The sequence below is a fragment of the Heptranchias perlo genome, chromosome 18 (genome assembly GCF_035084215.1).
Source record: "Heptranchias perlo isolate sHepPer1 chromosome 18, sHepPer1.hap1, whole genome shotgun sequence".
In the NCBI taxonomy this organism is placed as follows: domain Eukaryota; kingdom Metazoa; phylum Chordata; class Chondrichthyes; order Hexanchiformes; family Hexanchidae; genus Heptranchias; species Heptranchias perlo.
The window spans coordinates 13,997,977-14,012,164 of NC_090342.1; the positions used below are offsets into that span (position 1 = coordinate 13,997,977).

General features: G+C 45.4%; 1 protein-coding gene across 4 annotated transcripts in view; it reads right to left on the bottom strand.

Annotated features, from left to right (window-relative positions):
• Positions 1-14,188, bottom strand: part of ano6 (anoctamin 6) — a 158,268-nt gene that overhangs the window by 87,569 nt on the left and 56,511 nt on the right. For 3 of the 4 annotated variants that reach the window (XM_067999412.1, XM_067999413.1, XM_067999415.1), the window contains 2 exons: positions 13,164-13,246; positions 12,039-12,086 (listed from right to left, as the gene is read on the bottom strand). In XM_067999412.1, coding sequence (XP_067855513.1) covers positions 12,039-12,086; positions 13,164-13,246 — 131 coding nt within the window. The remainder of the gene's footprint in view (positions 1-12,038; positions 12,087-13,163; positions 13,247-14,188) is intronic. The other variant, XM_067999416.1, reaches the window with a different exon arrangement.

Consider the following 14,188-nt stretch of genomic DNA (forward strand, 5'->3'; position numbering starts at 1 on the left):
TTTTGCTATAGTCTTGTAATGATATAACTAAACCGATTAGCAATAAAATGCAATTCAGTGCATGAAATATTTAATCAGACTGCAACTGAGAAGAGACTGGTTAGTACTGATCACAAGAAATGGGATAAGGCCAGATATATCATACAAGTTTCCCCACTCTTCTGTTTCTACTACAGTTTTGTCTGCATTTACTCTAAATCTACAACAGTGCACATTGGAAATAAGGCAGTCATTATTACTGCCATAAAATTATTACCTTTAGATTTTATTGGGGAAAACCAGTTGTCTTGTAACAAACATTTTGCAGTCTGTTAGCCATGGGCGTTGCTCGATTTCATTTCCTTTGACTCATTTTCTTTTCCTCGCTGCTCCATAAAAGGTAGAGACAATAGGCTAATTTTATCTGGCCTTATCTGAATATGAGTAATGACGACTGGTGTGCTGTTAGTTTGTGTGTAGTTTGTGACCACTTCACCAATTTATTGTCGGGGTTACAATATCTCCAATAAAGACATTAACCTTGCGGCATTACTTAAGGTTTGGAATAAATGCACTACAGTACAGTCAGCAGGTTTAACTGGTCTTGTGCGTACACATTTTCAGACTCATATATTTGCATTGAATCAGACTGAAATTTCCATTCTGTTTACTTAATTTAGTCAATCAATCATCACACTTCCCTTGAATGGCTTTTCAAAAGTATGAATCCATTTCTCAAGTGGGAGGCTTCTGGATGGATGAACTAATATGAGCCGAATGGTCTTCCCCATCCATAATTATCCTGTGATCTTGTGGTTTACCACATTCAATTTATTTTAAGAGTGACATTTGTAATGACAGGTTATATTTTTTAAACCAAGATGTATGACCATAAAGGTACATGGCCCCCAAAGAAAGAGAAACTGAGGCCCGAAACTTGGTTATGTCATATTTAGTAGATTGTGTGATTTGAACGCATTCACTTTGAGGGCTTTTGATGAGTTCTTTCTTTTTTACAATTAATGCTTAATATTTGGGCTGTTATTGTTGTTATTCAGATTCACAGTTAGGAGCTTGTCGTTAGCCACTTGACTATACATCATCCAATGTCAAGACTCTAGCACTGCTTACAGCCAATTTCACATCTTGATTTCTTCCTTATTTATGGGTGTTCTGGATGAACATGCAGAGTGTAAGTTTGATCCAGTGTCAACCGATAAACATCCCATTTATATGAATCGCTGTTTGCTTTCTGCCCTGCTGTACACCAGTGCACGTGGGACTGCAATCAGATCACGTGTGACACATTGATCGATGCAGGGAGAATCTGCTATGCAGATGCTAGGAAGGCCAAATTCAGTCTCGATTAATGAGCAAGGAAAGGATATTTATGGATCTGTGAGAAAGTTCTCCAACAGATTTGGTTCACAGTAGCAATACTGAATACTATTCGCATGTTGTCTTTATTCAGTTTTGAATGTAGTAATAAAGTTTTTTCATTTCCAGCCAGCATTGTACCAGATTAAAGATTTTAACGGTCTTTACTGCAAAGTTTTAAGACATAAAGACATCGAGTGCTAGGTTTTCGGCCCCTTCTCTTGATTGGGATGCATTGCGGCAGAGCAGAACTTCCACCTGCCACTGAGATGTCCTGCTGACTCTGGCCGTATGTTTGGTCCAGGTGTCATTTACATGTAGGAGTCAGTATGGGGGCAAAGAGTTGTTGGGGCAAAAAGAGGTGTTTGGTAAGTTGTCTTAATAGAAAAACACATTTTTGTTTTAAAATGTTTAAATTCACAAATGGGGTTCCTGGATGGCTGGGTACCGAGAATGCTTGCCTGGATCCCTCTTCAATTCCTGCCCAGAGGCCCTCTCCACCGATCTCTGAATGCTGAACTTCAGGACCATATTTCTCTCATTTGTATGTCTTTACAATGCATTCGTTTGCATATGTGCAGGTGCAGTAACCCCCCTCCCTCAAGGGACAGGCTAATGGGAAACTGAGAGGAGGCGAGGAAGTAGTGGAGTGCACCAGATTCACTTCCCGCCTCTGCCTGCCCCAGATAGGCCGTAAAATTAGCAGGGGGAGGGAGAGTAAAGACTGTGCCTAAAGGTACTGGGGAAGGTGCAATAGGTGAATCAGCAAACATAAGTCTTGGAATGACTGAGCTACAATATTCAGAACATTTAGAACTAAATACCACTGCGCTGTTCAAACCTTGGCCTAATGCCGGATTCCGACTCCTAAGCTCAGAAAAAAAAATCAAATGTCAATGCTTGAAATGTTTTTTTTTGGTTACTCATTTAAACAGGAATACATTACAGTGCTAATCAGAAAGACTTTCAGCTCTACAGGAAGTACAGAAATATGCCCAATTCCTGTCCCGTCATCGTTCACTTAATATTTAGTTTCTGCCTTGACATCCGATGGTGATGTGTCCTGCATTCTCCTGCACGGAAAAAGCTGAGAGAATAGGACCAGACTGTGGCATTATTTTTGTGGCTGGGACAGAGTCCTGGCATCAACCTCAACTGTGAACACCCCTGGGATGAAACAGGAAGTATAAAGGAAGAGCACATCTCCACCACACAATAAGGAGTAACTTGTACATTGTCAGGAAGACAAGCGAGCTAATATTTTATCGAAGCGCTGCAGCATTGTTGCAGCTTGATATAGCAGACATTTTGCAGCTGTAGTGACCTCTGATGGATCCCCTTTTTTTTTTAAAAAAAGGCCTTTCTGGCAATTTTCCTATTCTCAGATGTTAGGACTGTGGTTCACACTGGATTTGTGCTGTTCACTTGGACTAGAGGAATGGATTAGTGGTAGCCATGCAATTTTTTTGGAAACCATTTAGACAGCACACCACTCTTCCTTGTAACATTTTCTTTAAGGCAGCTCGAGTATCATAACTTTTCTGCTTTTGTTAGAGATAAATAGGAATAATTATTTTGTCAGTCTTTTGGGTTACCGGGTGTTTCAATGAATCATCCCAGGCTCAAAACATAAACATTTTTAAATAAACAGTGACAGTTTACCAGGTGGTAGTGTGAATGCCATGACTGGCGCTTACTTGCAACATTTGCTTATTTACATTTTCTTTTATTTTCACTCCTCAATTCTATAATGATGCTGCAAGTGTACGGAACTGACCCAGATGTAAATCTAAACAAAAAGGTGTGAGCGAGATTTCAACTAGTGTTGCATATCCTCTCAAAATCAGGCCTAAGCTTCTTCCATGAGAACTGGAGTACTGACACACATTAAATCTCTTGGTTAGGGAACCAGATACCTGTGACTTTCTGGAAGGTGCTATAAGTTCCTTAGTAAATTGGTGAAGTGGTCATGTCCTACATACATATTAAAAGATCTAAATTTTACATAATAATTTTCATCTGTAAAGGTTTAGCTCACTTACCTTTTAAAGATTTCTGAGATGCATTATTAGGAACAGTTGCCAAACACCTATAGACTGTACTTAAAGTGTCCCTTGTGACATAGTTATACATGAGTGTTTATCACATTTAAAATTATTCTTCTTGTTTCATACCATATGATGAACCTTCATTAACAGACACAAATTCTGTGACTTGTGCTTGTTTTGGGAGTGTTTGGAAACAGACCTGTGAAGACTTTCAAGTAAGCCAATCTTAATTTCCAGCATTTTCTGTTTTCATTTCAGACTTCCAGCATCCGCGGTATTTTGCTTTTGTTAATGTTGGAAGGATTGTTTTGTAAAATACTGTGGTAGAGAACCTAGTGGTTTAGGAGAGGATCTGGTAAATATTCCAGCCACATAGCCACAGGTAACACAGTTAAATTTTTGAAAAGCTACGAGCATGTAACTGTTAACATCTGGAGTATGCAGTATGTCAAATCTCAATTTGAGAATTCTAGGTAGTGAAAGTTTTAGTCTGAAGGTCCAGGTTAATATTGCTCACAGTCAATTGAGAGTCTCTGACCAAGCTTGCAGTATATTATTTAACACAATATTTAACAGAATTGCAGTGAATTTCATAGTATGATACAGCTCAGAAGGAGGCTATTTGTCCCATCATGCCTGTGCCAGCTCTTTGAAAGAGCTATCTAATTAGTCCCACTCCCGTGTCCTTTCCCCATAGCTCTGTAAATTTTTTCCCTTAAAGTATTTATCCAATTCCCTTTTGAAAGTTATTATTAAACCTGATACCACCACCCTTTCAGGCAGTGCATTCCAGGTCATAGCAACCCGCTGCGTTAAAAAAATGTTTCCTCATGTCGCCTCTGGTTCTTTTGTCAATCACCTTAAATCTGTGTCATCTGCTTACCGACCCATCTGCCACTGGAAACAATTTCTCCTTATTTACTCTAACACCACCATCAAATCTCCTCTTAGCCTTCTCTGCTCTAAGGAGAACCCCAGCTTCTCCAGTCTCTCCACATAACTGAAGTCCCTCATCCCTGGTACCATTTTAGTAAATCTCTTCTGCACCCTCCCTAAGGCCTTGATATCCTCCCTAAAGTGTGGTGCCCAGAATTGAACACAATACTCCAACAGAGGCCTAAAGGTTTAGCATAACTTCCTTTCTTTTGTACTGTATGCCTCCTTTAATAAAGCCCAGACTCCCATATGCTTTGTTAACAGCCTTCTCAACTTGTCCTACCATCTTCAAAGATTTGTGAACATACATCCCAGGTCCCTCTTTTCCTTTCCCCCTTTAAAAATGTGCCATTTAGTTTATATTGCCTCCCCTGATCCTACCAAAATGTATCAATTCACACTTCTCTGCGTTAAATTTCATCTGTCATTTGTCTGCCCGGTTCACCAGTCTATGTCCTCCTGAAGTCAGTTACTATCCTCCACATTGTTTATTACATTTCCATTGCAAAATTTGAAATTATACCCTGTATTCCCAAGTCCAGGTCATTAATATAAATCAAAAAGAACAATGTTCCTAAAACTGACCCCTGAGGAACACCATTGTACACTTCCTTCCAGTCTGAAAAACAACCGGTCACTGCTACTCTCTGCTTTCTGTCCCTTAGCCAATTTTGTATCCACATTGCCACAGTCCCTTTAATCCCATGGACTTTAATGTTGCTAACAAGTCTGTTATGTTGTACTTTATCAAATGCATTTTGAAAGTCCGTATACACAACATCAACTGCACTATCCTCACCGTTACTTCATCAAAGAACTCAATCAAGTTAATCAAACACGATATTCCTTTAACAAATCTGTAATGACTTTCATTTATCAGTCCATACTTTTCCAAGTGCCAATTCATTTCGTCCTGGATTATTGTCTCTGAAAGTTTCCCCACCACCGACATTAGGCTGACTGGCCTGTAATTGCCAGGTTTATCCCACTCCCTTTTTTTGAACAGGGGTGTAACATTTGCAATTCTCCAGTCCTCTGGCACCGCCCCCATATGCAAGGAGAATTGGAAGATTGTGGCCAGAGCCTCCGCAAATTGTAACCTTATTTCCTGCAGTAACCTAGGATATATCCCATCTGGACCGGGTGACTTTTCTACTTTGAGTGCCAATCTTTTTTTTAAATTATCCAATATCGCTACTACCTCCTCCTTTACTGCTACATTGGCAGCTTCCTCTTCTCTAGTGAAGACTGATGCGAAGTATTCATTTAGTACCTCAGGCATACCTTCTGCCGCCACAAGATTTCTTTTGTTCCTTATCGGCCCCACCCTTACTTTGACTACCCTTTTACTATTTATATGTTTATAAAAGACTTTTGGGTTCCCTTTTATGTTAGCCGCTAATCTATTCGCATACTCTCTCTTTGCCCCTCATATTCTCTTTTTTAGATCTCCTTTGTACTTTCTGTATTCAGCTTGGTTGCCGACTGCATCATGAATCTTACATTTGTCATAAGCCTCCTTTTTCTTGTTATAAAATGTAGGAATAATCACGAAAACATTCAGACCTCTGCGAGGTTCAATCAAACGGCACAAACAGTTATTTTGTCAGTTGTTGACTTCCTTTTATTTATTCTGTAGATAACAGTGTGTGAACTTTCTTACATAGTAGTTATAGAGGGAGTGTAAAACAGGTCCCTGAGGGATTACACTACACCTTATCTATGTTATGCAGCAGATTAAACATGGGTGTACTAGGGATGAATGACAAACTAAGAAACTGAACAGAACATTTCCAGTTTTGGATTTGAATGGACCACTTAGGGTTTAGATATGTCCTTTCATTTAAATAAGCATGCATGTACAGTGGAACTAAATGTACTTTTGCAATTGATGTCTCTCCGCACTGGCTGTAACTGCCACGAGAATAAATGATCCGTTAAACCTTTTCATTTTTCCTTCTTCAATGTAGTCCTCTAAGGGCAGTGACTCATACTGACATATCACTCCACTGGCAGGAGTAGAGTGCTGGTAACTAGCACAAGCCACTGCTCTTTGTGTGAGCCTGCAGCATCAGTGGTGCCAAAGGGCTGTTTGATAATGGGGTCCATTACAACCAAACCCAATCCTGTCCTCAGCTGATGTCCACACAAGTGCACTTCCAGCAGGGAATTACTGGATAGCAAATCAGGACAGATATCTGCTAATTTTCGGCTCCCCAGCCTGGTGAGGGTAAGATTAATTCTAGCACCCTCTCTGCCAATGGAGCTACGACTGGCTGACTCAGCCAGAGCAGCAATTGAACGTGTGGCCTCTGCCAACAACATTTTTTCAAACATAATTTCCAAAATATTGTATGTTGGAAACTGATGGTTTATCTGGGAGCATCTAGCCTGCAGCAGTGAAGTGGTAGCATCCGATTCCAGCAGTCTAGTGGCCTAGTATGTGCTCTTTTGTCATAACTGGTCAGTAAACAGGTTTTAAAATCAAAGGGAAGATTTTCTCTTTTCACTGTGCGTGGGTTTAAGATTTCACTATAACTATCAAACAGAGAAATCTTTCCACCTCCCTTGGTGGTCAATCTGATCCCCAACAATCCAATGGTAGGTATCCATCCATTTCCCTGGGGTGGAAAAATGGGAGATGGTGACTAAGTCTGCTATCCTGCCTCTGATTACTTTAGTGGTAAGGAACTGCTAGCATTGGGAAAACAGTTTTTGTCTAGAGATCGCTTCTGCCACCAAAAATCAGACACCAGACATAATAGTAGAAACAAAGGGCTCGATTTTGGCATCGTGTTTCCGGCGGGTTCCCAGCGGGGTGGCCCCGAAAATCCCGATATCCGGTCACGTGACCGGATCGCGACGAAATCCCGGCCACTTCCGGGTACCGCGCTGACGTGCAGGGCTGCGCACGCAAGCCCCGCTGGTGGGAATCCCGCAGGCAATTAAAGCCAGCGGGGTTCCACTTGAGTGTACTTACCTTGCTCGTTGTGGTCAGTTAATGAGCTGAAGCAGCTGTCAAAAGAGGAAGTGTGGGATTTTAGGTTCAAGGCAGTGAGTTTCCCACACTGGGGGAAACAGTCTCTCTCCAACCAGGCGTGTTGCAGCCAGCAGCCTGTGGCAGGTGCCAAGGTGCGCTCCACGGGGGAGAGCCCTCACCCACGCAGGAGGCCACCGCGTCACATAGGGCAACCCCTGCCCCCCACCACCCCCCACCAAGCCAGAGGACAGACCGACACGAAACCGCAGCCCCAGTCCGAGGAAACACCCACCTACCCTGCACAACCCCTCAGACCAACACCTGCCAGATGGGTGGTGCGTTGACATCGTCGGAGGACGAACAGGATGACCAGCCCCAGCAGCCTCGCAGTCCACGCCGTCCGCCTCGGAGACGTGGGGCCCCCCAACACGGTGCGGTGGCACACCCACCTGCACAGCAGGAGGGAGGGCAACCGCAGAGAGAGATGCGTCGCAGGAGGCACTACCCTCCGCACAGGGTGTACAGAGCGAGGCTCAGCTTCATGGACCTCTCCGAGGAGCAGTGCATACGTCGGCTCAGAGTCAATCGCCAGGTAGTCGCCGACATCTGCAGCCTCCTTAACGCCGAGCTGCTCCCTGATGGACCAAGCAGCATCTTCCTACCTGTCGCCGTCAAAGTCACCACTGCCCTCAAGTTCTTCGCATCCGGTTCCTTCCAGGGTGCCACCGGGGACATCACCGGGGTCTGTCAGTCCTCTGCACACAAGTGCATAAGGCAGGTCACCGATGGGTTGTTCCGCAGCGCCTCGCACTACATCAACTTCGCCATGGACGAGCGCAGCCAGATGGAGAGGGCGGTTGGATTCCATGCCATGGCCGGCTTCCCACGGGTGCAAGGTGTAATCGACTGCACCCACATCGCAATACGGGCACCTCCGCATGAGCCAGGGCTGTTCATCAACAGGAAGGGGTATCACTCCATGAACGCCCAGCTCATCTGTGACCACCGCCAGAGATTCCTACACGTGTGCGCCAGATACCCCGGCAGTTGCCACGATGCCTTCGTCCTCAGGGAGTCCGCCGTCCCGCCCATCCTGCAGGCACCCAACGCCGGCAACGGCTGGCTCCTCGGCGACAAGGGGTATCCCCTACACACGTGGCTCATGACACCTCTGAGGAACCCCATCACCGAGCCGGAGCGTCGGTACAATGACAGCCACACTGCTACCAGGTCTACAATTGAGCAGACCATAGGGCTTCTCAAGATGCGCTGCAGGTGCCTTGATCGTTCTGGGGGAGCGCTGCAATACACACCATTCAGAGTGGGACGAATCATAGTTGTCTGCTGTGCCCTGCACAACATGGCCCAACAGAGAGGGGTGCCGCTGGAGGAGGCCCCATCCACACCCGCCACCCACATTGAGGAAGGCGAGGGCGAGGAGGAGGAGGAGGAGGAGGAGGCGCCAGAGGATAGTGGACGACCCATGCGCCGAACCACGACTCACCGGGATGGTCACCGGGCCAGGGAGGCACTCATACGTCAACGGTTCTCCTAGAGTCAGACACTGCGAGGCGCTCGCATCTCCTCACCTGCACATGCGAGCGGCCATACCAGCCCCCTCCACTGAAGAGTGTTGCCAGTAATCCTGCACCCACAGCAGTGTGCCCAATGGGCGGCAGCAGGTGTTCGCCGTCATGATGGGCTGCACGGAATGCACCTATTGCACAGGCCGCGGAAGAATGGACGAGAGGTGGCAGGAGTGGTGAGAATAGAGTATTTAATATCTCCAATGTGACATGATATAAAAAAAAATGTATAAATTAATAGACACCCTGGTGTATTCCCTTTGTGATTATAATGCCTTTGCATTTCTTTTCCGGGTACCCCTACGTGGTGCTACCCCTGTGGCTCCAGCAGAGGTAGTGGCAGGTTGCTCGCCTTGACCGGGTAGATGCTTTTGGCGGACGGCCCCTGGGTTTCGGTGCCCATTAGGGCACCTCCACAGACTGCTCCTCCTGCACCGTGGCAGGGGCAGACTCGGCCACCTGGAGAGGAGGCACCATTGCGGGTACTGGTTGAGAGGTGGGCGACGGGTGGGACGTGGGGGCGCCTTGAGAAGCGTCCCCGCTTCCATGTCCCCGGTCACCATCATCCCTCTCGTGGCCTCGGCCCACATCACCCCTTCCACCCTGCTGGACGGCAGTTTGGATGGCATGTGTGAGGCCTTGCAAGGCCACCCCTAGTGTATCAGTCAGCCTGTTGATGGCGGCGGAATGTTGCTCACCCTGAATCCGTACAGACATTGTCAGGGCCTGCAAGGACTCGATCTGGAGCTGTGCGTGACGCTCGAGGGAGGCCAGCCTGTCCTCCACCGCAGACAGTCCCGCACCTACCCGCGACACTGTGTCGCCGGTACCCTCCTGTGCCTGCGCCACCAATGCCCGCATGCAGGAGTTGGACTCCTCCATCGCCTGCGCTATTGTGGACAATGCGCGCGGCACCTCTCCCAGTACCTCAGCAATTAGCTGGTGCCCCTCGACGACTCTCCTTTTCACTGGTGGCCCCCTGGGTTCAGCATCTGGGTCCGGCTGAGCAGAGCCTGGAGATGAGTGCTCTCTCCGTCGCGGACCCTCCGCGGCTGCCCCTGCCACCAGGGTCTGCTCATGCTCACTCGTGCGCGGTGACTCACCAAGTGCTACCCCAACTAGTTGGCGAGGGGGACCCACCGAGGTGCGTGTCTCTGCGCTGGTGGATGGTTGGCTCTGATGTGACGATGCACCCTCAGAGACCGCCATGTCCTCTGAGGAATCGCCCTCCTCGATCGCTTCACACACAGATGGACCTGCAAGAGAACAGAGGGCACTTTGAGGCATGTGGACCAACTTGACAGTGCGCCTGATGGCAGGTGATGATACGGTCACTCGTGATCATTGGTGTTGAGTGTCAGCTTTCCCTTACCGGCTGTTTCGGCAGCGACACACTCGCCATCAGCCACCGACAGGTAATGTCGCGTGCGGGCGAGGTCGAGCGCCTCCACCTCGGCGTCGGTGAGCTCCACCACTTGCGGCGGGCCACCTCCGGTGCGTGCCCTTTCGCGATTGTTCTTGCTCCTCTTCTCCTGTGAAGGCAAAACACAGATGTGTGAGTGGGTGCGTATTGCATCGTGAGACGCATCGAGCATCGGTGTGGTTGGGTTGAGCGTGGCGCAGATGGATGGGAGGATGCGTGGGCCACGTGCCCATCCCATTGCATGGGGATTGGGGTGTGTGGTAGTGTTCGGGTGGGGTCAGGGACGGTGGGTACTTGCGTGCACGGCGAGGATGGTGAATGAGTGGCTGTGAGGATTGCTGATGGAGCGCAGTGGTGGCTGTGCAGGAGGGGGTTGTGATCTGTTTGGCGTGATGGTGGGGACGGGATGTGGGAGGGTGCGTTGGTGTACTCACCTTGCCAGACCTAGTCAGGTCATTGAAGCGCTTGCGGCACTGCTCCCAAGTCCTTGGGGTGTTGCCCCTGCTGCTCACCTCCGCCGCCACCTCTGCCCATGCCTTCCTGGTGGCGGCGGCAGGGAACTTGCGTCCATCTTCTGGGAAGAGCGTGTCCCTCCTCCTCCTCACGCCCTCCAGCATCAGCTGCAGTGCTAGGTCTGAAAAACGGGGCGCAGGCTTTCCCCTTGGCTGAGCCATCGTCAGAAACCTCTTGATTGCAGCAGGAGGGGCTTTGGGAGACTGCCCCTTTAAGTGGAGCTCCTACATCGCGTCGACGGCACTGCGCATGCGCAGCCGGCCGGCACGCAGCTGGGGAGCGGAGAACCCGGAAGCAGGGCTTAATCGGTCCAATTATCCCGCGATCGCGTGGGGGACACACACGATTAGCCGTCCGCGTTTTCCACGCTCCCGGAGGACCACCCGCTGGGAACCCGCAGGCCTGCTAAATTCGAGCCCAAAATCTTTGCCAAGAGCCATTCAATTAAAAAATACTCACAATCCTACTTTAAATTTGGCTCCAGATATTAAACATTTTGTATAATTATGGCATCAGGCACAGGGTCAATGGTCAAAATAGGAAAGGAAGAGCTTTGTAAAATGACAGAATGTCTGGAAAAAGAATTGAAATCATCTTTCCTAACAGAGGAGTTGTAATAATTGCTTGAATGGACTAAAGCTCAGAAGAGGGAAGGTGAATTACAACTTTCCACAGAGGATGGTGAAAGTATGGCATGGACTTGTTAGGAGGGTAGACAATATTGGCAATGTAAAGACTAGAATGGCTCGATATTTGGCAGTGAAAATATTTAATGAGTATAAAAGTTTTCTCAATCTTTGAACACAAGCTGTGGTCTCTTTCAGACTTGCATATTGTTGTTTCTATGCTTTGTGGCATTGTCATTACATGTGGCTCTTGGTGATCTCAGGATGGCAATCTGCACTGAAGTAAACAAACACTGCAGTGTTATAATTAGATAGAACTATTTAGATTTTAAAAATGACAAAAAGATCAGCAGCAAAATAATTATCTTCACAGTGAGTTTGCTCTCAGACCTTCTTGCACAAGAAAGCCAGGCCAGAACAAGGATTTTCAAAAAGCACAGTCTCTAATGTTGTTTGGCAACTGCTTACACTAGGATAACTGGATTCAGTTTGTAATCAAATTTGTGACCAAGAATACCGTTCCCCAGAAAGTCCCACTTAAAGACTCGTGTGCACGTAGTACCGTCTTACCCCAGATTTTGGACCAAATAAGTAAGTTGCCTCATTACAATATGGACCCTGTTAATGGTACCAGGAGGAAGGGTTACAAATATTCAACAATTACATTAAAATGTTAATAAGAACATAATTACATGCTGCTTATGGTGTCATTTATAATCTGCTGGATTCATGTATATTTTTATTTGATAAATATAGATGTAATAGAACTCCCTTAAGATTACCTTTGGTTGAACTCAAACCCAACTTAAGATAAACATTATTGTAAGTCTGGGTGAAATATTGTTAATAGCCAAAAATATCATTTTTCTGTTGCAGGTGATATTCAAAAATGTTCAATATGTGAATGTCTACTGAACAGACTTTAAATACTGCAGTAGTATTTTCTTTAAACCAGTCATAGGAAACACATGAAGTAATGCTCCCTGAGACAAGTACATAATTTCTTTAATATTTTATATTAAAACATTTCTTCTATGTTCATTTTTCTCTTTTCCAGTCCATGCCTGTTGGAAGCCTGCCCAAAGCCAGGAGAGAGAACTTTTATAGCAGAGATAACACTAATGCCTATCTGCCTTTATCTCCTCCTGTGCTAATATTATGCAAAATGGGGAAATAAGGTACAGGATATCAGCATCACCCTTTTGTCTAGTTCTAGCAGTACCCGTCCACCTCTAGTCATTAGAGATAGGGGAGAAGTGGAAACCTGGCAGTAGTTCACCTTTCTTGGAACTGGAGAATAGAAAATTAGGTTACTGCCTGTGCTAACAACACACCCTGTTACAGAATGAAAAATTGCAGCTTTGCCGTCACACTGGGTTATAATGGTCAGTTTCTTGTTAAATGAGATTTTCTTTGACAAATTAAGAGGCGGTCTTAGGAGAGTTCCTCATATTTACCAGAAGCACACGCTGAAATACAGTCATAAGAAAACCATTAGCAAAGTGTACAATAAGCATGATACTCGTTAGAAATTAATAATAAACATTTAGCATTATTGGAAAATACACAGATTTTGTTAAGTTTACTAGAGTTACTCTTAATGTAACTCTTCACTAAAGCACTTTAATGGAACTTAAAAGGACTCTACCAACGTTTCTCTACTACACTTTACCAGGGGTTCTTGAGCTGACTTACCAATTCAGATGCCAGTTGCTCTTGTTCACCTGGCACACTTCCATAATTGGGAATGTAACTTTGTGCACAAAACTCCTCATCTCCTAATGAAAAAACAAATACAGTATTGATGACGTGTGCAAAGCTGCTAATGGATCATTTAGTTAGTTTTCCATGCAACCTTAAAGAATGGACAAAGTTTTGTATTTATTCACTGTATGTGTTCATTTATATAAACAGTATTTAAAACTACCACAAACTCACATTTGAAGATGCATAAACAGCAATGTGTGCAATGTTTATTTGATACTCCAATCCCCCTCTGCTGTTTTGTAATGTTTTGTTTTGCAAGAAAACTGAAAGCATGAAAGGGTGCTTAATAGGGACATTTAAAACTAAATAACCTATGTACAACCGACAAAAAGAGTAACTGAACTGAACTGGGATGAAGTGGCTGTGTGGTTAAGACAATGGATTATTAATCGGGTTGTGCTTTCCAGGCATGGTTTCAAGTCCCATCAGTGTCAGACAAACTTGATTGAGTTCTTCGATGAAGTAACAGAGAAGGTTGATGAGGCTAGTGCGGTTGATATTGTGTTTATGGACTTTCAAAAAGCATTTGATAAAGTGTAACGTAATAAACTTGTTAGCAAAATTGAAGTCCATGGGATTAAAGAGGCAGTGGCAACATGGATATAAAATTGGCTGAGAGACAGAAAGCAGAGAATAGTGGTGAACGGTAGTTTTTCAGATTGGAGGGAAATATACAGTGGTGTACCCCAGGGGTCGGTATTAGGAACACTGCTCTTTTTGATATATATATTAATGATTTGGACATGGGGGGCATAATTTCAAAGTATGCAGATGATTCAAAACTTGGAAATCTAGTAAAAAGTGAGGAAGATAGTAGCAGACTTCTGGAGGACAGAGACACTGGTGAAATGGGCAGACAAATGACAGATGAAACTTAATGCAGAGAAGTGCAAAGTGATGCATTTTGGAAGAAAGAGGAGAGACAATATAAACTAAATGGTACAATTTTAAAG